Source organism: Peromyscus maniculatus, chromosome 21 (genome assembly GCF_049852395.1).
Source record: "Peromyscus maniculatus bairdii isolate BWxNUB_F1_BW_parent chromosome 21, HU_Pman_BW_mat_3.1, whole genome shotgun sequence".
NCBI lineage: Eukaryota > Metazoa > Chordata > Mammalia > Rodentia > Cricetidae > Peromyscus > Peromyscus maniculatus.
The window spans coordinates 45,221,619-45,245,770 of record NC_134872.1 but is presented as its reverse complement, the minus strand read 5'-3'; the positions used below and the strand labels follow the sequence as shown (position 1 = coordinate 45,245,770).

Below are 24,152 nucleotides of genomic sequence, written 5' to 3'. Positions count from 1 at the left end.
GAAATTCCTCTTTTTAATTTTAGAACTAATAAACAAATATATTTGGGTGGGCTTTTCTACTTATGCACATCATGACAGGGAATTGTCTCCACAGGGCATGCTGGAGCCGGAGCAGGCAGGTTGGCTCAGTAAGTGAGGGGACTTGTTGCCGAGACTGTGACCCAGAAGGTGGCAGGAAAGACTCTGCCCCTGCTAGTTGTCTTCTGACCTCCAGATGCATGTTGTAGCATGTGCGCACTCTCACACATACACAAACACACACACACACACACACAAACGAAAAAGTTAATTAATTAACATATCAAGATTATGTGTAAGCCTGAGTTCATAGTATATATCAACACAAGGCATATATACCAGAAGATGGCCAGTGCCCGAGGGAGTGTCTCTAATTTGTTCCCCATGCCAACCCGAGTCCAAGCTCCTCTCCCCCAGCTTTCATGCACTCTCGCTAGAAACTAGGGTTTTCTTTTTGTCCCAACTCTGCCTCTTCTAAGGAAAGAGAAACATCTCCCAAGACAAACCAAAATCCACTACTCAGCCTGCCCTGTCTGGCCGAGTAACCTGACTGCCCTGTTATGTCAGGGCAGCTGAGATGCTGTGCTGAGGCGTGATGCCTGGAGCCTGGGTTGCCCCCGCTCCGTTCCAGGGCGCTCTTCCTTCTCCTCCTCTTCACTCCGGATTTCCCAGCTGTCCCCTCTGTGTTTGTCATTAACCCAACGTTCTTTTGCCACCTCCTCAAAAATGTGTCCTCATTCATGGCAGCCACCACTGCCTGGTATCACATTTCTACAAGTTTCTGGAGCAATCAGGTTTTCCCTTCTGACAGTCATGCGTGTCATACATGACAGCTGCTGTTCTCGTCAGTGTACCTTGTAGGTTGGTCCCTGGCATGGGCTGGACAGGATGCAGCGCCCTGTGCTTTGCCAGCTAATCGGAAATTCCTTACTGATACCCTCGGCCCTGTGTTTCCTCCCCTTTCTGGGTAACCTCAGCTCTCAGTCCCCAGGCTGAGAGACACGACTTTGTGCGTTTGGAGAAAGCTGGGCCTGTGAGATGGCTCAGGAGACTAAGGTGCTTGCTGCCAAGCCTGATGGCCTGGGCCCTATCCCTGGAGCCCATGCAGTAGAAGGAAAGAGCCAACCCCTGCAAGAGGTCATCTGACCTCCACACATGCACCTTGGCAAGTGTGCACCTACACTCATCAACACCCGCTTCCCACACACATAATATGAGTGCTTTTCAAAGAAAGAAACAGGAAGTCGCTACACACCAGAGTGCTTCCTTCTTCCGAGTTCTGGGATCACAATCTACCATTGCCTCCCCCCCCCCTTCATGTTCAACTTCTAAGGAACGTAAGTGATAGAATGCTGGAATGTTCTAGACTTGTCATGCCGTTTCTGTGTTGACCAGTATCAGACATTGAGGCTTATTTAGATTTTTTAAAATTAACTGGCTCATTTATAAGATAGTCCTTTCTGAGATATCTGATGGGGGCCAAGAAAAGACTTGAGTTTTTCCCCAGGTGGAGAGAGGAAACACCTTTTGTATATAAAAGATTGACTCCTGAAGCAGGGTAGGTGAGAAATTGTGACTCTCCATATACGAGAGGCTTCTGAAGGAAGACAGATTACAAGTCTATAAAGTAAATAGTCACACACTGCTTCTGACCCAGCTTTGGTTTGTTAGAACCAAAGTTATTAACCAGTGCTCAATTTAATATCAGACAGTTTGTGCCTCGGCCAGCGGGGTGTCAATGGGGGCAACCCACCTGCAGGAGAGAATGAAAGGGACGGGAGACATGAAGGAAGACAGCAAGACAGGGTTCTGATCAAGCTGCAAATTTTATTCTCCTCAGCAAGGCTCATATAGCATGGGAGGGGGAGGGGGCTGGGAGGAGGGGTGCAGGACGTGCAGCTGAGGGGAGATGTGCAGGTGAGGGGGGACGTGCAGGTCGGGAGGCTACAGGATGTTGTGCTAGGTGGTAAGGTCACTGGTCAGGGCCCATTGTTCTGTCACTATGCTACCTGACCTGCCTGACCGAGGAATGTTCTTTATCTTTGAGGGCATCTGGTTTAGGGCCTGTGGCTTGTTCTCTGGCCTAGCTAGTACTTTTCCATGGTTCATGTTCGGTCCCTGACAAGTTTGTGCACAAGTAGTCACAGCTGATAAAACTCAAGGTTCATGCCAACACTGAAATTCTTCCCAGTTCAAGTAACCATGAGGCCAATAACATATGAGGTATTTGCCAAGCAAAAATATGGATGGATTGTGTTTTTTCTAATCAATCACCCATTTGATCAAATGGCTGACTTCTAAATGTATCCCTTCCCTCTTTACTGTAAAGCAGGGGAGGCATGGGAGGCTTCTGGTTGTTCCTGGGAGACACACTTACTTCACAGTCATGGTCTCATGTGACTTCTGTCATGCAGGTCCCACAGCCACATATGCAGACAGCTAGTGAGAAATCCTGGAGCTATCTTCTGTGATTACAGGGCATAAGTTACTTTGGGGCAACTCCCTGGCTGCCCTATCCTGCCTGTGGCCTCCTCAGGAGGTTCTCTAGGTATGGAGTAGAAATTTCTTCCTCAGCTAAGCTTGACCCTTCAAAGTATCATGTTTCTTTCCTGGATTAGGAAAGAGGAGATGAGGTAAGGTTGATTTCTGCAGCTTTTCAGCTTGAGATCATATTTAGCTTACTCAGTGCCCATTCCTTAAATAGTACGGCATGACTGGTACCTGTTTGTGTAACTGCTTCTTGTAAATAATATATTGACCTGTAATAAACATGTCAACTACTACAGAGGGGAGGTGGGCTTTCTGTCCCTTTTTCTTTTCAATTATGTGTGTAGATGAGTGTGGGTATATGCACGCACATGTGAGTAATGCACCCTAGGAGTCCAGGAGAGAATGCTGAGTCCCTGGAACTGTGGTTACGGGTGGTTCTGCACTATCCAACATGGGTTCTGGGAACTGAACCCGGGTCCTCTGCCAGAGCAGTAGGCATTCTTAACTGCTGAGCCATCTATCCAATCCCAAAGTTGGGTTTTCTTTCCTAGATGTTTCTGTCTTGCCCTCTGACTCAGATGGATGCTGTATCCCCTCAATGGCTGCCCTTTCTGGTTAGAATGCTGGTCTTTGCTTTGACTGTAGCGGGCCACAGTGCCCTGACTCAGGCCTTTATAGTACAGAGATCCCGACAGAGCTTCGCCACCCTGGGCACATCCTGGTGCTGCCACTGCTTTCCTCCTGAGTGCTGCTGCTTAGATCCACACCAGGAGGGTCCGACCAGAACAGCAAGATGCTCAGCCCATGCCACTGCGTTCCAGTTTCCTCAGTACTGCATGGCCACCGAACAGTGGAGCAGAGTGATTCCTTCTGAAAAGGGAAACGATCTGGGATACAGAGTCAAATTGTACCTCACTTCAGGGACTGGGAAGATGGCTCAGTACTTGACAGATGAGCACAAGGACCTGGGGTTAGAACCCGTGGGGTGAGGGAGCAGGAGCTGTGTGTACAGCATAGCTGTCATCTCAGCAGTACAGAAATGGACACAGAAGGCCTCACTAACACGCTACCGTAGTCAAATCAGTGAGCTCCAAATTCAACGATAGACCCTGTCTCAAATCACGAGTGGAGAGCCACTGAGGAAGTTAGGAGACATCGGCCTCTATGGCTGACATATGCTCAAACACATGGACTGACATATGCTCAAACACAAAAGTCTTTTAAAAACATGTAAACATATCAGCAAAACACAACTCTCCCTAAATTCAAGTGCTAGGGTAATTAGAAGGGCAGAAATTGCTTCCGACTGGGGGAAAAGCAGGGGCAACTTCTAAGAGATTAGGTGAATCCAGAAAGATCTAGAAAAGTGAAATTGGTCCAGAGAGCCTTGCAGATAGGAGGACCAGGCAGGCGGAACTGCACATCTTGTTTCCTTATTTTAAAGATGCGTGAACAGTCTCAGAGAAGGGACAGGACTTGCATAGATTCCTACCAAGTTGGTTGCTTGCCCGGGAAAATCAGTCTACAAATCCCAGCCCCTCAGAGCTCTGAACAGCTTTATAGCTCTCTGAATTATTAGCTTCTGGGTCAATCAAAAACATAGTGTATTCTTCACATGGAAGCATTCTGATGCCATAAGCAGAGCTTCCAGCACGTTCTATTCTTTTAGGAAAGAACAGTAGCATCGGGCCGTCCTTCAAATGTATTACTAGGAAACAGGTCACTAAGAGGCAACAGTTGTCAGGTGCTCCTGTGTGTGTGTGTGGGGGGATGGGTGGAGAGATAGATGGGTGTGGGGACCCACACCCAGCACTTAGTGCCTGAGCAGGGAGCCACACCCCAGCACTAAGTCCCTACAGGTCAGCTCAGAAGTAGGAGGCCTGCAGGCTTTCTGATGAGGGTGGCCAGGTTAAGCATATAAAAATATAGGATGCCCAGTTAAGTTTTAATTTTGTATAAACCACAAATAATTTTTCAGTGTAAGTATGTCCAGCACAATCTTTGTATGACTATTTCAGCATTATTTTATATGACCAGAGTTACATTTTTATTTGCATCATTTCCATGAATATTTTTTGCCTTAAAACCATTAAGATTTGTAGTTGTATGAGGCTGGGTTTTTTTTATTCACTTTATTTTAAAGTCTTCATTACAATTTTATGTGTATGGGTGGTCTGCCTGCATACTTGTCTGTGCACCACAGCATGCCTTGTGTCTGATGAAGCCAGAAGAGGTGTCAGAGCCCCTGGAACTGGAGTTACAAACAGTTACGAAATGCCATGTGGGTGTTGGGAATTGAACCCGGTCCTCCGGCAGAACAGCCAGTGATCTTAACCACTGAGCGGCCCCTCGGGGGCCCCTGGTATTTTTTAAAGCATCGTTGTGATAGTTAAGATAGTTTGTCAACTTGACAGAATTTTCTTCCATCACGGTAAACAGACCTCTGAGCACACCTTTGAATGAGAACCTGGGATAGGTTAGCTGAAGTGGGAGGACCCACCCTGAAAGGTGACGTCATCACATGAACTGAGGTCCTAGACTGTGTACAAAGGAGAAAGCCGGCTGAGCTCCAGGGTTCTTCTCTCCCTACACCCTGTTGGTTCACCTGACGGCAAGCATGGCTTCCTCACCAGGATGGACTGTAGCCCTTCAAACTGTGAGCCACAGTAAGCCCCCCTCCCTGTGCTGCTCGCGTCCGTCAGAGCGATGAGGAAGGTAACTGGCGCAAATGTTGAAAATCAGTTCACAGGTTTTGAAGATCAAATTCCAGGGTTGTAGAGTGGACAGCTTGACTGTGTCTTATGAACCCAGCATCTGGATCACGATGAGTGTTCAAAAGTGCCCAGTGAAAACACACAGCATGCTCTTCATTGTTATTCCTGCCTTAGACTCTCCATTAACACAGTGGCCAACTTAATCTATTTTCTAAATTTAGTTCCTGTTTGAGATGTCTCAGTGATAGAAGATTGAGAAATATCTTGCTTAACTAATGTCAATATTTTATCTAACAGCTAATTCACACCACTTGGATGAAAAAAGTCCGAGTAATCAGGCATTCATTAATGAAGGGAGGAGTAATAGATTATCTGCTAACTTGGTCTGAATGCATGTCTCTTGCCTCCCAGGCATCCTTCTTCCTGGCTTCTGATAAAATGGCTGGCTATATGCAATAACCCCGAACTTCATGGGCTATTCCTCCCAGAGGTCATTAGTGGCTAATAGGCATCTCTCCCACTTTATAAGAAATCAGATCTCTGAAATCGTTCAGAAGTCATAACTCACTACAGATGAAGTCTCCACACTCCAGCATGAAGTGATTTGGGTCCTGACACTGCATTTTGAAGATATTAAAACCCAAACGAAAAGTGTGGTCCACAGCTTGTGTTAATTATCGTTGGGGCGCTGTGGAAGCGCTTGGGTACTGAAGAAATCACTATCTAATAGGATTAAATAGGCCTGACTCCATCAAGGCGCTGTCTCTCCACATGGGTGATTCCTTTATTCTCCTAAATTCAAGTCTTTTGGGGTCTAATCGGCCAAAGGAATGAACATGGACGGTAATAAAGGGAAGAGGGATGAGGCGTGGATGGCGATTTCATTTTGGAATTACGGTTGACACAGTGGGCTCTTCGGGTCTAGACGGCTCTTTCATCAGCTGTGCAAACGCTTGCTTCTGGATTAGGAAGCAGTGTGTCTGCAGGAGCAGATGGTGCCATGCCCTCAGCGTTCTTGCTGATCTCAGAACCTCTGCTCCTTGCTCCTTGGGCTTTGTGAGCGCTAAGATTTTGTCTTAATGTTTATCTTCTCAAGGACTTATTTATTTTTATTAATTTCTTTTATTTTTTGGTTTTTCAAGACAGGGATTCTCTGTATAGCCCTGGCTGTCCTGGAACTAGTTCTGTAGACCAGGCTGGCCTCAAATTCACAGAGATTCACCTACCTCTGCCTCCCCAGGACTGGAAAGGTGTGTTCCACCACCGCCCATTTTAAGGATTTATTTTTATACTTTAATGTATTTCTAATCTAGTTTGCTTTCTGTCTTGTGATAAAACAGTGACCAAAAGCAACACGGGGAGGAAAGGGTTAACTTGGCTTACAGGGTATATAGTTCATTATTGAGGAAGTGGAGGCAGGAACTGAACCAGAGACTCGGTGGTGGGGGGGGGGGTTTCTGCTTACTGGCTTGCTCCCCGTGGCTTTCTCAGCCTGCTTTCTTATAAACCCAGGGTCTCCCACCCTATTGGGGGATTTATTAAGTCAACTCCACATAGTTAAAAAAGAGGTTTATTTTGGGGTAACCTATAGCCAGTTAGAGGGGTTGGTTACAGGATCTGGGAGAGGTGAGGCACAGTCCAGAGGTATTCTCTGGAGAACTCTGTTTGCTCTACCATCCAGCATCCAGGAACCAAGAGAACCAGCACATCCAGATCTCAGGTCTTAAGGGCTCCCGTCTTGGCCCTGCCCCAGGGGCAGGTCATAGGTAGTCGTGGCAGTTACTGGAAGCCTCCCTAGGGATAGTACTTCCAGGTCAAAGCTGGAACAACTACACACTACATCTCCCCCTAGCCCAGGGGTGGCACCATCCACAGAGAGCTGGGTCTTCCACATCAATCATTGATCAAGAAAATGCCCCCACAGACTTGCCTACAGACCAATCCATTCCTCAACTGAGGTTGTCAAACCCAGATGATTCTAGTATGTGTCAAGTTGAAAAAAATAAACAACTCAGTGTCTGTGAGTGCATGTGTATGTGTGTGCATATGTGTGAGTGTGTGTGAATGCATGTGTTCATGTGTATTCATGTGTGTATGCTTATGTGTGAATGTGTGTCTATGAGTGTGTGTATGTGTGAGTGGTGTGTGTGCTCCCATAGGTCTGTGCACATGAGTGTAATGCCCATGGAGATCAAAAGAGAACACCACATCTCCTGGAGCTTAAGGAAGGCCTGTGGTGTGAAACAGCACTTGTGAACATAGCAAACCTCACCTCCACCTGATACCTGGGTTCTGAAAGTCTACACAAAGGAGGATTGAGCAAAGGCAGGATGAGCCATCGCTGGACAAAAACAGAGCCATGGAGCAAGCAATAAGACCATAGGAACAGAATTCTGTTCATTTGTTTGACCTCTAACTACTAAGTTGTATTCTTTATCGTTATTAGTTTGCGTCTGAGGATGTAGTTGCCTCATACACCCAGATTCAATTCAATAACTAGAACTTGGTGATGACTGGTGATTTGACTTATATAAATGTACTTCAGATTCATTGTGAACATGTTTCTAATCAGGTATGGGCTGTTATCACATGGAAAGGTAACCATAAGGATTTTGTCTTAGTGACCTTTCTATTGCTGTGATAAGAAACCATGACCAGGGCAACTACAGAAGAAAGGGTTTACTGGAGACTACAGTTCAAGAGGGTGAGTCCATGACTATCATCTATCATGGCAGGGAGCATGGCAGCAGGCAGGCATGGCACTAGAGCAGTAGCCAAGAAGACAGGGTTTCTCTGTGTAGCTTTGCGCCTTTCCTGGGACTCACTTGGTAGTCCAGGCTGGCCTCGAACTCACAGAGATCTGCCTGGCTCTGCCTCCCGAGTGCTGGGATTAAAGGCGTGCGCCACCACCGCCCGGCTTGAAATTTTAAAGTACATTTAACATTTCAAAAGGCTACACCTCCTGCAACAAGGCCACACCTCCTAATCCCTCCCAAACAGTTCCAGCAACAGGGGACTAAATGTTCAAGTGCATGAGCCTAGGGAGGCCATTCCCATTCAAACCACTACAGATAGACTCCATACTTTTATATCATAAAATCCTTTTAATCTGTCTTTCAAAGCTTTCTTACAAGTTTTTTTTTGTCTAATTAAGTATTGATGTATTTGTATAGTGCATTTAAAAAAATCTAAAACAAGGCTGAAATTTTTTGCTAAAGAAATAGGCTGAGAATTGTATATTTGAAACTATAGTGTTGTCAACAAATTCAATTTTATACAAGACAGGGCTATGGAAAAAGAGTTAGTGAGGTAGAGCAAAGATCAGGAATAGATTCTACTACCTTCAGCTAAGGAGTGCTTGGGCAGCATGGGAACCATGAGGGGACTTCAGCTGTGGAGATGTGCAGCTTGGGAGAGTCAGACCTCTCCAACTGCCTTTTATTCTTTTGAATTTCCAACTGAGTTCTTCCTGGATGTGTGCTCAGGTTCTATCCACCCAAGACCCTTGTCTCCCCTGCCCTTCTGCTGGCCACCTCTGTTCCTTGCCCTGGGCCTTGTCTTCCCAGGCCCCCACCTCTCTCTCCCCAGCCTCAGTCTCTGCACTGGCCTGAAGGGCTCCCTGATTTCCGGTGCCCAGTCCTTTCCCTGTGAACGGCTGTTCACTTTAACCCCTGTTTTACCAGGGCCTCGGCCACGTCACCCAGGCCTAGTCTACCCAGCTTCTGCTGTCATGGTTCCTGCCCAGGTGTGACTTGTCTTTCCGTTCCCCTGCCTCCTGTTCCACTCCTGTCCAGTGTCTCTGCTCCCCAACCCACAGGGCCCCACCATCTTTCCTGAGCTAACCCTCAGTTATCATGGCCTATGGAAACAAGGGCTGGTGCTCACATAGTGCCTGCCTGTAGCAACCGCTGCATGTAGACTTTATAGAAGGAGTTACTAATACAGATGACTGATTAATTTATGTTCTTTTTATCTCTTATTTTGGCCATAGGCGGTCTTTATTCACTTAGACACTGTATACATTTTATAAATTACTATTATTTCCTTTTGCTGTGAAAGCATAAAAATAAGATTATTTCTTCATACAGAAACCTATTGCTTCGAATCTCTGTAAATATCAGCAAATAGCTCTCGGTGGGGTTAATGAATAAGTTGAAGTAAGGGAGCAGTGGGGCAAAGGGAAGTTTGGACTGACCCACCCCGTCCCCAGAAAGGGACCTCTGATCCTCCCTGCTGGTACCATCACCATCCCCTCCAAAAGGATCAGGGCTAAGGGCCAGTAACGGGTGAACATAGAGTCCTGGGGGATCTGTAGCATTGTGGGGTGGGTGGAGAGCAGTGAGGAGCCCAGGGAATCGCCAGTCAGCATCCAACTCTAGTCTGCCTTTCTCCGTGGTCTGGGGCCTGGCAGGAGCAGGCAGCAGGGCTGGACAAACTGTCCTGGGGCGGCAGGGTGTGTGTGTGTGTGTGTGTGTGTGTGTGTGTGTGTGTGTGTGTGTGAGAGAGAGAGAGAGAGAGAGAGAGAGAGAGAGAGAGAGAGAGAGAGAGGGGGAGAGAGAGAGATTACTCTTCCTTGTCACCAGTTGTCAGAAAGATGCCGGGAAAGGAGGGGCAAGCACATGGGCATGCTGGGGCCCTTCATCCTGATCTCTATCAAAGAACAGGAGCAGGGGCCAGAATGGGAGTTGTGGCCAGAGCTGTGTTGTAATGTAAACTGTGGAAGGCTGCGGCCCTCAAGCTGTGCGTGCATGAAGGGATGGAGATCCCAGACACACCCCAGGTCAGAGTATGGGTGTCCCAGACACAAGCGGAGAGCTGGCACACCAAAGAGATCCGTGATAACTTCACTCTAGTCCAGGTTGTAGGTGTAAACATGGCCTTGGGGGTGTGGAAAAACAGAGCAGGAAAGACGGCCCCTCGGCCAGCAGCTGTGACTGTGTTCATGTATTGCCCTATGGGGTCAAATGGGGAACAGCTCTTGCGGAAGTTCAGAAACCTGTGGGTTCAACACAAATGGGGGTGCTCAACCGAGGTGGAGGACGGCCCAGGGAACTGCTGCTGTCACTGCCACTGTCCGGCGAACACAAAGCTGTGGTGTGTGTGTTTTCCACTCTTTGCTCTTTGGAGGTCCACCACCGAGCTCCCAAATGAATACACGGAGACTTATTCTTACTTATGAATGCCTGGCCTTAGCTTGGCTTGTTTCTAGCCAGCTTTTCTTAAATTGTCCAGTCTACCTTTTGCCTCTGGACTTTTATCTTCCTCTATTCTATATTCCTTTCTTTACTTCTTACTCCATGGCTGGCTGTGTAGCTGGGTGTCTGGCCCCTGGCGTCCTCCTCTCCTTCTTTTCTCACTCCTCCCTCTTCTCTTTTTCTTCTTCTATTTATTCTCTCTGCCTCCCAGCCCTGCCTTTCCCTCTACTGCTTAGCTATTGGCCATTCAGCCCTTTATTAGGCCAATCAGATGTTTTAGGCAGGCAAAGTAACACAGATTCACAGAGTTAAACAACTGCAACATAAAAGAATGCAACACACCTTTGCATCATTAAACAAATATTCTACAGTGTAAATGAATATAACACATCTTCAACTAATATTCCTCAACAGTAGTGACCAGATGTAGAGAGCAGCCAGGACCAGGGGTTGGGTGGCCATCTGGAGACTCGGGCATGAGGTTTGCTGAGGCTGGACCAGAGCAGGCTTGGGTAGAGGCTGAGGGACAGAAACAGCAGGTAAAGGCAGCTAGCTGCATGCCTCTTGTTCAACATCAGCACCTCAGTGAACCTGCTCACACCCTGCAGGTAAGCAGGCAGTTCTTAACCACAGAAATCCTTTGGGATGAACAACTGCAGGCTGGTACCCAGAGGGCCTGATGGCCAGGAGATCATCTCCAGCCAGCTTCTCAGAAGGCATGAGCCGGATAACCTGCTGCTCACAGCTTGGGCCAGTCCAGTTCTGGCCTCCATGGCTGCATTTCCCCAGCCACTGTCTGGATCAGTCCCACCTGAGGCTCAGTCTCCTGGCCCTGAAGCCAGGCTTTCCACTGGATGCTGCCCTGGGGTTTCCCCCTTCAGCTGGGTACTTTTCAGCACATTGACTGATACTGGTGCCAACCTGCTCTTTCGTATGCATGGCTAGAATATCAACCCCCACTTTTAGGTCAGACACACCGGCCTTGGCCTCCTGGCTGTGAGAAGCCCAGGCTGTCCTACAGCCCTAGGGGCCTGGAGAGGAATGCCTGCAGGCATGTCTCCACAGCACCCCTCCAGCCGGCTCTCTGCTCTCTTCTCCATTTGTTCTAAGCCCTAAGCTTCCCTAAACATTACCACTTCTCTAAACCTACTGAAGTAGTAATGTTTGATCACAGCAAGGTGGCCACACCTTCAAAGATACTGTCCCTGTGAAACCCTGGAATTACAAACAGCAAACTTGAGTTTTAGACCTTTCAAGAACCTACATCAGTTGCATTATCAAAGTGCTTGCAATATCAATCTCCAATGCTTTGAGTTTGGTCTTACTTAAAACGTATTTCAATAAGCTGGATGTGGCAGCACACACCTATAATCCTAACACTTGGGAGGCAGAGGCAGGAGGATCGTAAATTCAAGGTCTTCCTCAGCTACATGGTCAGTTCAAGGGCAGCCTGGAGACCCTGTCCCTAAAAAGTAAAATAAAATCTATCTGAAAAAGCATTATTTAATTCCATAGTGGAAATATATGATAATACACATGTAGTCCCACAAAAAGACCATCACTTGTGGGGCAAACCTGTCCTGGATTTTAATTTCAACATTTTGAATTTGCTGTTCCAAATCAGTGAGTGCCCCAAGAAGCTTTGCATTTGAGGCCCCATGTGACAGGGCTTCTGAGGAGATGGAGAGGACACAATCCTGAGATCGGTCTCAGAGAAAACTCTGCATTTGGGATGTCTTCCGCACCACTGAAGCCTCCCCCTCTGGCGCCCACGGCAGGAGAGGAGCTCGAAGTGTCGAGTGCCTGACACGGACCTGAGTTAGAGAGTCTGGATGGATCAGGAGGTGGGGAGGGGGTTGACTTTGGGACTTTGTTCATGGGAATATATTTCAGGATTGTGTTATAGAAAAAAATTAAGTCTTTGTATCTTGTAGATTGAAGGTCTCCTGCATGCTCATGTCTTTGAACACTTGGTCCCATTAGTGCTGCTCTTTGGGAAGGTTGTGGAGCCCTTGGGAGGTGGAACCTGCCTGAGGAAGTGTGGGGGTGTGCTTTGAGGGTTTGGAGCTTGGCTCTACCTCCTGATTTCATTCTCTGCTTTCTGTGTGTATGTGCAGTAGGATTGATCAGTCAACTTCCTGGCCACCAGGTCAGCAGGCCTCAGCTTCCCGTTACCCTGCCTTGGCTGCCATAATGCACTGTAGCCCTCTGAAACTGGGAGCTGAAAAAAAAAACCCTTCCTCCCAAACGTGGACTTTGTCAGGGTATCTTGTCATAGCCACAGAAGAGAAACTCTGTATGGTAAATAGACTTCTCTGTGTGTCTGGCAGTTGAAGCTCTGTTCCACAGCAAAGAAAGTCAACAAATAGAGCGATGGAGAGGGTTGTCAAGCTGGCAGACGCCATAGCCACCTGGGAGGTGGGCCCCTCCCTTCACATGCCTGAGGGGAATCACCTCGACTGCAGTAGCTGGTGTGGGAGGACCCACCGTTCCCTGTGCGGGGCTCCTGGAGTCGAGCAGCAGCAGGAGCATCTCTTTCTGTCTCCAGAAGGCGGCCCCAGGGTCCAGCCGCTTCAAGCTTCCACTGCCTTGACCTTGAGTCTCTAAAATAACCCTGTTTCCCTGGAGTTGCTTTTGTCAGAGTGTTTTGTCACAGTAGCACACATAAACTAAGACAGAAACTGAAAGTGGACACTGCCCTACATCTGAAGAAAATCCTTACAGATTACAGGATAATGGTGGGCGGGATGGCTCCTACCTATAATCTCAGAAGGCTGAGGCAGGGGGCTGGCATGAGTCTGAGGTCAGTGGGCTGCCTAGTGAATGTGAAGACATCCTGGGTTATGATGGAAGGTTCTGTCTCAAGAAAGCAAAATAAAATCAGAAAATAGAATTACAATATAAATCGCCTCTTACTTGGCAATGTCAGCGATCACGTGTTACAGCTGCAGGAAGAAATACAAACAAAACCCAAGTGTGCTCCACAATAGAAATCGTCTGCTGTGTGGGCCCACTGATAACAGCAGGGGAGAGAAGTGTGTGCTGTTGCAAAGACAGTGAAAGCATGCACATGTTTTCATCATGCTAGGAAGACATGGAAGGGCTGCTCCTGGGCCTGGGAGCACAGGTACTGACCACCTTCCCTCTGCCTGCTGCTTTCCTTTCTAAGGTCCCAACTCAACACAAGGGAATGGATTCCATGCAGTGAATCCATTTACTAACTTATGTATTTGCATTGAGCATCTAATGTTGAGGGTGGGACACCAAGAATTATTTCATCATTTTTGTCATCTGTGTGTTCATGTGTATGCACATATGTAGGAGTGTGTGTGTGTGTGTTCATGTGTATACACATTTGAAGAACTGTGTGTGTGTTCATGTGTATGCACATATGTAGGAGTGTGTGTGTTCATGTGTATGCACATATGTAGGAGTGTGTGTGTTCATGTGTATGCACATATGTAGGAGTGTGTGCCCACACACACATGAGCATGCATATAGATGTCTGTCAACTTCCTCTATCATTCTCCACCTTATATTTTGACACAGGGCGTCTCACTGAACCTGGAACTTGCCCCTTCTGCTAGACTGACTAGCCAGTAAGCCCCAGGGATCCCCCTCTTTTCACTTCCCCAACACTGGAATTTGCATGCAAGCACCGCCACTTTTGACTTTTTACATGGATGTTGGAGTTCTGAATTCAGGCTTCTTGGTCACCTGATAAGCACTCTACTGACTGAGACACCGTCCCAGACCTGTTGTGATTGTTATGAGGTACTGTCAGTTGGAGAATGGGGTGGATCAGGTACATTCACAGACCCTGGAGTGCATCAGGGACGGCGATACTGCAAATGAGTTTGGGAGCAACAGGGAATAGTGCTTGGCTGATCCTCACCAAAGGGAGGTATTTGTTAATTTTGCTTTTTGGAATAGGGAGAACATGAAAAACATTGAAAGTAGAGAGAAGGGAGTCTGTGCAGAATAGTGATACAGATATCAGAAGAAGCCCAGTGGGAGAGGATAGCTTGGGAAGAGGGAAGAGTGTTATCAAGTTGGGAATAAAGGTGGAGAGAGCCTGCCTGGTGAGGACGGACTATTGCTGGGAGGAAGAAAGAATGCAGTCTGTGGCAACAGCGTGGCTTTCTCAGGCTGGTGTGGAGGCACCTCGCTGCTCCACAGGGCGAGTTCAGTGGCACACGTGGGGATCATGGGAAGATTGGGAAGAACCACTGTGGAGACCATAGGTCCACCAGGAACGATTAAATGAGCACTGCTGAGGGCCAGCTGAAGCTGAGTATCATGCGTTTTAAATAAAACTGATATAGGAATTGTTTATTTTTATTACTTTCTCTAACAATGTGGCAGCTTGGCACAGAGGCAAAGAGGCTCAGTGTGGCTAGAATGAGTAGGTTATAGAAGTCAAATGACTTTTTAAAGCTTTTAATTGTATATCTCTCTCTCTGTGTGTGTGCACGCACACACACACACACACACATACACAGAAAGAGAGAGAGAGAGAGAGAGAGAGAGAGAGAGAGAGAGAGAGAGAGAGACGTGTGCGCACATGCACACGCACATTGGCAAGCATGAATGCACCCATGCGTGGAGTGCCCTCGGAGGCCAGAAGAGGGCTTTGGGTCTCCTGACGCTGGAGTTACCTGTGATTATGAACCACTAAACATGAGTACTGGGAACCCAACTCAGAGCCTCTGAAAAGCAGTGAGTGCTCTTAACCACTGAGTCATCTCTCCAGCCCCTCAAATAGTCTTTATATGGAAACCTGCATGTGAACATTCACTGGAAATTAGTCAAGTAAATACATAATGGCAGATTTCACTTTATCAATATTCTTTCCCCCTTCATTTTCTCAGTCAAATCAAGTAACGAATTCTAAGAAAACATGGGCCCCACATCCTGTCCTTCAGATGTTCTGCTTGCAGGAGAGGCCGTCAGGCTTTCTAAGGCTTACAGCTCATTCTTGCTTCTCATGCATTATGTATTTTTTAGGCTGGAAAAACTAATAGCATCCTTTTTGGAAGACCAAGATCCAGAGAGTAGACTGGAAGTTGGCGCCGATATGCGTAAAATCCATCACTGTTTTCATCATTTTAAGGTAAATCTCAATGTTTCCTCCAGTCTCGGCCATGTCCTGCCATGCTCCAACTGCAATAAAAACTCTTCCTGGTGACCAACTCTAGAAACACCAGGACCCAGCCTTACACGTGCAGAAAACAGCCCGAGTGTCTCCCCAGGCTGTGACTATTACTGGGCTGCTGCAGGGATTGTATCTAACTTTTCCACAAATAAACCCTGGCCACAGACTTCTGATTCCTTTGCCAGGAGTCTCTCTGTCCTGTGCCCAGAATATGTCTATGCTGAAACACACAAATGTGAACACACACATGAACACAAAAATGTGCACACACACATTTTCAAACAGTTTCAAGATAATTGTCTCCAGGGGTTTTTTTTTCCCAGTATTTTGATTTATCTGAATAATTTACTAACTTTCCTCAGCCTCTGAAGTTTGGCTTTTGTGATAAGTGGGTGGGAATGTCACCAGTTTCCACTTGTAGTTTTGCATACTTTGCGAAGATACTGTGAGATGATGGAGCATTTTGTACCTTTTTCTTGTGGAGATATAAACAATCATCTATTTAGCACTAACAGATCAAAGAAATGATTCTGCCAAGCCTATTTGAGTAAACCAATGAGTTTATTGAGGTTACAAGCCTTGGTGACTCTGAGGAACGTGTCATTAAAAAGTCCCAGCCCAGCATGGCGATGACTGGGAAACTGCATAGCTTAAGCTCCCTTGGGCCTGCAGGCCGCAGTCCCAGAGTCTCCTTCAGTGATTGTTTACGGCTTGTTAACCTGGGGGAGGGCCTTGTGAACTTTGTACATTTCAGGAGCTTCCTGTGCCTTGGAAGTTTTGTTTGCTTCTTTCTTTGCTTCCTGAGTCACTGGCCTCCCTCTTCACTCTGGAGGGAATGCTTCAATTTGACTAAATAGCTTGACAAGAAGGGAAGAGGAGTCTAGAGGAGATACCGTTTAAGGAGGATGTTGACCAGTTTAGAAGAGAGAGAAGCTAAGGGGGAGGGGAATGGGAAAGACAAGGATAAGGGCAGACATGCATGCCCGGTGTATACTAGAAACTTAGAACGTGGGCATGCTCAATAAGCGCTTATCCCCGACTTACAGAAGCTGCTGAATGACAAGAGCGCCGTAAAGAATCCTGTCTCCTCTGAAAGCACACACCAGGCATGCCAAGAGCCGTTGGAAGGCGAAGAATATACGAAGCTCCGAGACCTTCTCAAGCAGAGGGACAATGAGATCAGTATCCTTCCGGGGTGGGGCAGGAGACTCTAACTGTCCTGGCTTGAGGCGGGGGAGCATGCAGATTCCCTACTCCTGGTTCCGGGGGTGGTGCTTCCACATTCCTAGTGTCCCAGTTTATCCCAGCCTGCCACACACTAAGAAGTGTCAATCCCACAGAGCTCAAGCAAACACCCGACTTCAGCATTTTAGCTTGTTGTTTGTTTGTTTGGTTGGTTTTGGGGTGTGTGTGTGTGTGTGTGTGTGTGTGTGTGTGTGTGTGTGTGTGTGTTCACACACGTGGAAGTCAGAGGACAATCAGTTTTCTCCTTCTACTCTATGGAATTTGGGACTGGAATCAGTCATCAAACTTGGTGGCAAGACTCTTAACCAGCTGAGCCATCTCTCAAGCCCTTGGTGTAGTTATTCTTACAGAGAACATTTCAGCTCTTGCTTAATACCATACCATCTCTTAACACTAAATCCTTTTCCAATAATATTTGGTTGCTCTGTGGTGGGCTTTGTGCTTTGAGTCCAGCACCAATAAGTTAACTGGTTACCTTTAGCTAGCTGACCAGACACCATGCTGACCACAGCCTCTCCATGGCCCAGAATTTGTGGCTGGTGTGTGGGTGAAACTCAAAAGATGACTGAAAAAAAAAATGGCGTATGGTATTTAGTTTATGAAAAGCAGAGTTGGCTTAGATGTAACTTTTTATTTAAAAGCCAAATCTCTTGTCCTGCATCCCACATTCAGATGTTCCGAAATTAGGCAGTGAGCAAAGATGGAGTGCTCCAGACAGAATTCTTCTTGGCTCTCAGAGGCAGCATCTTCTGGGTACTCAAGGCGGTAGCTGCTGGCGGGCCAGGCGTGGCCTCCTGGTGCAGACAGAAGCCATTCCGTCTAAAGAGACCCAACTGGACTGGTTAGACCTCAGGACTCTGGGACAGTTCTTCAGGACTGCTCCTTATTTTTACCTTTCAATCTTCTTGTAAAAGATTTGACATTTTCATGACACTTATAGCCTTTAAACATTCACGAGAAATAATTCTTGTCAAATTTTTATAAACATATTTTAGTCATTTAAAAAATTACGAAGACACTTTAAGAGCAGCTGTTGTAAAAAAAAATACATAAAAAGTCTTAGCTACATGGGAGATGGGGAGATGGCTCAGCAGTTAAAAGTGCATCCTGCTCTTGCAGGAGCTGGAGACACAGGCCTAACATGGGGACCCACAAACAAATATATCGTGCTATAGGTTCATGTTTTATACATTTTTTTCAATGTGTAGAGGCTCTAGAAAAATGACTCAGCAATTATGAACATTTGCTGCTCTTCTAGGGGGACCCAAGTTTATTTCCCAACACTCATGCCCAAGCACCCACTTCAGGCGGTACACAGTCACCTGGAGCTCCAATTCTAGGGGAGCTGATGCCCTCCTCAGGACTTTGCAGACACCAGCACTCACACATGCACGCACACACAGTCTCTCTCTCTCTCTCTCTCTCTCTCTCTCTCTCTCTCTCTCTCTCTCTCTCACACACACACACACACACACACACACACACACACACACACGAGGGTGGGGTGGGGGGGAAGCTTACATATACACAAAGAATCACACAAAGAAAAACCACTGGTAAAGAGGTGGAAACCAGTCCAAACAAAGCAGATGAATGCCTCATTAGCCTCAGTCTCTGATTTGAGTTGAGTCTTAGCAGGCCCCTGTCAGAGTCAAGTCAGTTTTGGCTCCTTTATTATCCAGCAGCGGCAAGTCTGACTGTGACTCACACCCCCACGCACACCTTGTCTCCAAGTGCTGGCCACACTGCTGTCACCCTACATTCCTTCCCTTCCTCTTACCCCATCCGTCTCCAGGGACGGCTTCGGGCCTGGCCCTCCCCCAGTCTGTGCTGTTTCTTTTCTTGGCCTTGATCCTGGACTGGGATCTCCCCCTAAAAACTCCTACCAACCTCTCAGTACTCAACGTGGTTTATGAACGTCTATGTATTGAGGAAGAATGAAATGAGATGTGACAGAGAGGGACCGGTCCAGGCTGGCTTGCGTGTGTTTATAGAAAAGTGTGATACGTGCACCCGCCCCCTTGTCTTCACTGTGCTGAGTCGTGTAGGCTGTTCACACTAGGAGCTTCACACTGTGAGTCAGTCACATGAGGTTACCTCCTTCGTGGGAGGAGAGAGAGGGGCTAGTGAGAAGCTTCAGTGGGTAAAACCACTTGCTGCCAAGCCTGACAACGTGAGTTCAACACCTGGAACCCACATAATGGGAAGCAAGAACAGAGACACACTGAGATGCTGTGACCACCTCTGGAAAAGACATTTTAATGAAGCAAGAAGGAATGGAAGGCGCATTGGGTATTCTGATGGAAAAACTCATTGGGCATCCAGAAATCAACAAGTTGAAGTTAAATCTGAGGAGGAATATGGAAATCAGATTGTTTCCATGTTACATGCTCAAAAACATGTGTAAACCAGGCTAATCCCCCTCAGTTCCTAGTGGCAGTCTTCTTTCCCATGCTATTGCTGTGTTTTCTAAGAGTCAGTCCTGTGTGTAAGTGTGCATGTGCACCCATGCTCTCCTGCATGCCAAAGGTTGATATTGGGTGTCTTCCTCAGTCACTCTCCACCTTATATTTTGAGGCAGAGTCTCTCACTGAACTTGGAGATTGCCAATTTGACTGGTCACAGTGGCCAGAAAACCTCAGTTGCAGGCCTTTCCCCATCCCCCAGCACTGGTGACAAGCATCTCCACCCTCTGTGCTCAGCCTTTTGCATGGGTCCTGAAAAGAAGACAGGGTCTCATGTAGCCCAGGATGCCCCCAAAGTCATTAAATTGACAACAGTGTCCTTGAATTTCTGCTCCTCCTTCTACCTCAGAGTGTTGGGATTCTAGGCATGCGCTACACTACCTGGCTTAATGTGGTACTCAGCTGAACTCAGGGGTTTGTGCTCACTAGGCAAACACTCCACCAGGCTCCCATTTCTACTTTTTCACACAAACACTACCCAGTATTTAAAAGATCTTCAGTTTGATAGTTTTCATTGTGCCACCATCAAAGGCTGATTCCGTCCTAAGGTGTCCACAGCTGCACATGCAAATTCAAGGAGTTGCTACATTCCTGTGGCCAGCCTGCACCAAAGTGCACTAGTTGCAATTACTTGGGTGGAGGATAATAATTTCTTTTTTAATTTTTGTCTGATCATGATCATCTCTCGGGAGCCACTAGATCCTTAAATCAGATTTCAGATATCCTGGTCAACATGTTAAAAAAGGAAAAGAAGAAAACTCAGGATGCCCTGTACCTATCTAGCATGGAGAAGAATGAGGCCAGGACACCACAGAACTCACCCTTCATTTCTAAGAGCCCAGCAAGTCAGAGCACCTCCGTCTCCTCAGTCCTGAGCCAGGACCATAGCATCTACAGGCACAGCTCCAGTTTGCTCCACAAAAAAACAGGTAGGTGGACTACATTCCAGCATTCTTCATCACCTATGATGGGTTCCACATCATACCCTGTTGTCTGAACTGTACAAAGAGCAAGTTTCTGATGATGTGCTTGTTGGAGTTATTGTTTTTTCAAGTGAAATGCCTGTTTCCCAAATTCATAAGTGAATGAGTATATTGTGACGGCGATGGATGTGGGGTGAGATGGATCTGGGCACAAGTAGAGATGCCAGCTTCTGAGGAGGGGAAGAAAGCCCTTCCTGTGACAGGGAAGAAAGAATGAGGTTCTTGTTGTGGCACCAGTGTGATGATGTTATCTAAACCCAAGTAAGCTGTTGACAGCCAAATAACTTTCAAACAGTGCAGCCTTGTCAAAGACCGATACCTTGGCAAAGCTATGAGATCTTAGGATTTCAGGGCTGGGCTCATCCATAGGCACATTTTCCTTTTCTAGCTTTTGATGGAGATGTTGGTACATCTTCTAAAGAACTCACTAGATGCCCAGGATCCTTTGTGTGCATTGGTTGTTTGTAGACCAGCATGTTGTGGAGGCCCATGACTGACCCGGCCTGGACGCTGAGGAACCTGAAGTACAGAGGGCTGGAGGGCACCCCATGTTAGCCATGTAAGATAGCATTCCGTGTACATATTTGCTAGGAGCCTGGGAATCACGTGCAAGCCTGGTGTCATGCCACTTAGTTTTATTTATCAACTTGCTACAACCAAGCATGACCTGGGAAGAAGTCCTCAGTTGAGGACTTGTCTGCGTTGGGTTGGCCTGTATGATAGGCTTACACCGTGTTCCTGTCGGCCCTATGGGGATGACTGTAAGGGCTTGTCTTGAGTTCTCTGGCGTTGTTTCTAGTATGTGCTCCCTCAGCACTACAGAGATGTACTTTTGAAGTGGGAGGACTGGCCTTGAACATGGGGAGTATTGGTTCTTGGTCTGAGTTTTGGACTGTGTAAGAGTTCTGAAGAAAACTGAGTGAGCGAGCCAGAATCCACACATTTGTTCTCCCTGCTCCTGGCAGTGGGCATGGCACTTTCCATGCCTGCCTCAACTTCCCCACAGTAACATGCTGGAATTATGAAGAAATAAACTCTCCCTCCCCTGTGTTGCTTTTGACCAGGATATTTTACAACAGAAATGAAAGCAGAATAGGCTTTATTTTTTTGGGGGGGCGGGGAGGGGTGCGGCATTGAGACTGGATTTCTCTGTGTAGTTTTGGTGCCTGTCCTGGACCTCGCTCTGTAGACCAGGGTGGCCTCGAATCCATAGCGATCTGCCTGGCTCTGCCTCCCAAGTGCTGCATGATAGGCTTTCTAAGTAGCACACTTTAGTTATCAAAGACAATATCCAGTACCATGGAGGTGGGTGTGTAATATCTCTGTGTCTTTTAATTCCACATCGTCTTGCCTCAGTGAGTTCTTCACAGCACAGTAATGTGGGTTCCAAGACCCATGGGAAACAAAAATGTGGTTTACTGTTCACGGTGGGCACAGAAGAACAGTAAGGATTGCTTGTTCCTCTCTAGCACTGATTTCCACACAGTTCTACCATGTTCTAGTACAGACTGCAGCTGGCTGAGAGAAAATGGGGGCAGGACCTGGGTTGGTGAATTCTTTCATTGACCAATCCATTCTGCATGTGTTTGTGGAGCAAATACTTTATGAAATTATTGCATTTTGATGTGTTTATTGCATATGATTGTAGATATGGGCATGTGTGTGCCAGAGCCTGCGTGTGGCATCAGGAAACACTGTTAGCAGTACAGGGTCTCTCCTTGAACCATTTAACTGCTGTGACTGAACTGGGTATCCTGATGTCGCCTTCCTGCCCTTGGCCACCTTGCTGATCCAAGTACACACTTTGTTGTAAGCACAATGCTATTTACTATTATTATAAGCAAGGTTGGCACCTCCCTGGCATATACTAGTTTCTAGACTAAGTCTCACCTTGTATTAACTCATTTAAATAATCATTATCCCGTGGCGTAGGTTTTGGTTTTTCTCCAAGTTGCTCCAAGATAAGGACATGTATATGTAAGATGAATTGCTAAACGGTCTTATTAATAAAAAACCTGGAGCCAAATATTGGGGTAAAACCTGAGATCAGGGAAGCAAAAGGAAGCCAGCCATGTTCTTACCATTAGAAATCCTTAGCCAAAGAGAGGCCTACTTCCTATATATCCACGCCTATATGCTTTTCTGTCCCTGCCCTCTTACTTCTTCTCTCCACCTAGCTACATCACTTCCTGTCTGTCTGTACAGGCCTCCAGACCTCCATGGTTAGTGCTGGGACTAAAGGCATGTGCCACCACACCTGGCTCTATTCCCCAGTGTGGCCTTGAACTCACAGAGGTCCAGATGGATCTCTGCCTCCAGAATGCTAAGATTAAAGGCATGTGCTACCACTGCCTGACCTCTATGTTTAATATAGTAGCTGGCTTTTTCCTCTAATCTTCAGATAAGCTTTATTGGGGTGCACGAATAAAATATCACCACATGTATAGACAAACACAGCTCTGACCTTAGAATAATTACAGGCCAACAGAGCAAAGTCACTGAGGGAGTACATACCGGGACCCTGTCAGAGAAAACCAGAACGATCCAGAGAGCTTGAAAGGGTGAGGTGTAGGTGGGGAGAATAATAATCCACTGAGAGGGAATCCATGTTTGGCTCTTTGCCGAGCACCTCCTGTGGGGGCTCGGCCGTGGGAAGGGCAGGTGTGGCCGGCACGTGCAGAACAGACTAACATGACGGAAGGCACCGAGGCTCACGGCCAATTTAAAATTCCTGAGTCTAGGCCAGAGCCTGGAGGTGCTAGGGCAGGGACAGGCACCCTGGGTGTTAATGGGGTGGAGTCCACAGGGCTCAGTAGCTCACAGGCCGTGTAAAGTCAGGGTGAGATGGACCCCCAGGTCTCTGAGTGGCTGGCGATGATCTCTACGGATGTGAGGAATGGGAACTGCCTCCCCTGGCTCTGCCGTGATGGAAGTTCTGGCCGTCGTGAGTGCGCGTCAGCACGCCTACTGCTGGAGCAGGAGGGTTTTCAAAGCACGGCGGTGCTGTCCCCTGCTTGCTGCGCATTTCGAGCCACAGGACATTGGGAAGCCACAGGGGAGAAAAGTTGTCTTTCTAGCTTTATCCTGCTCCTTTCCTCCTCCTACTTCCCTCTCTCCAATGCCGCTCCTGAAACGTAGAACTGGTCCCTCAGTTACCGTAAAGAGTTCTCTGCTTTGCCTTGACTGCTGGATCCTGAGACCTTCTCTGCAGAAGAGGTGTCCCCCACACCGGTGGAAGGGATGCCACAAAGAGGAATGTGGGCACCCGCTGCTGAGTGTCCCTACCCAGGCTGTCATAGCAGACCATTTCTTCCTCAGACCTAAACATGAAAGTAACCAATTTTCCCTAGGTCTTTGTATCTAGGTCTTCCTTCTGAAGACTCCTTGACCACCTAAAAGTTGGCTTAAATAGGCGGGACCCAGAGGCGACCGGGGCGGCCACCGAGCTCGGGGAGCGCGGTCCGCGGGAGGCGGAGCGGGCGTGCCAAACAGGCCCGGCGGCAGAGACAAGCAGACCCAGGTAGGCCTGCGACGGCGGCCCGGGGAGGTAGATGGGCCCAGCAGCAGCCCGCTGAGGTAGACGGGCCCAGCGGCAGCAGCCGACAGAGATATTCAGGCCCGGCGGCAGCCGGCAGAGACACTCAGTCCCAGCGGCGGCCCACAGAGGTAGACAGGCCCGGCGGCAGAGACAAGCAGACGCAGGTAGGCCTGCGGCGGGGGCCGGTGGAGGTAGACGGGCCCAGCGGCGGCAGCTGACAGGGATATTCAGACCCAGCGGCAGCCGGCAGAGACATTCAGGCCCAGCGGCGGCCCACAGAAGTAGACGGGCCCAGCGGCGGCCCGCTGAGGTAAACGGGCCCGGCGGCAGCGGCCGACAGGGACATTCG

The 24,152-nt window shown here is 47.7% G+C and overlaps 1 protein-coding gene across 3 annotated transcripts in view; it reads left to right on the top strand.

The window, feature by feature from the left end:
* The window catches only part of Kif6 (kinesin family member 6), a 323,542-nt gene that overhangs the window by 128,250 nt on the left and 171,140 nt on the right, over nt 1–24,152 (top strand). For all 3 annotated transcript variants that reach the window (XM_042265864.2, XM_076557587.1, XM_076557588.1), the window contains 3 exons: nt 15,425–15,530; nt 16,619–16,754; nt 20,002–20,211. In XM_042265864.2, the coding sequence (XP_042121798.2) occupies nt 15,425–15,530; nt 16,619–16,754; nt 20,002–20,211 (452 nt within the window). The remainder of the gene's footprint in view (nt 1–15,424; nt 15,531–16,618; nt 16,755–20,001; nt 20,212–24,152) is intronic.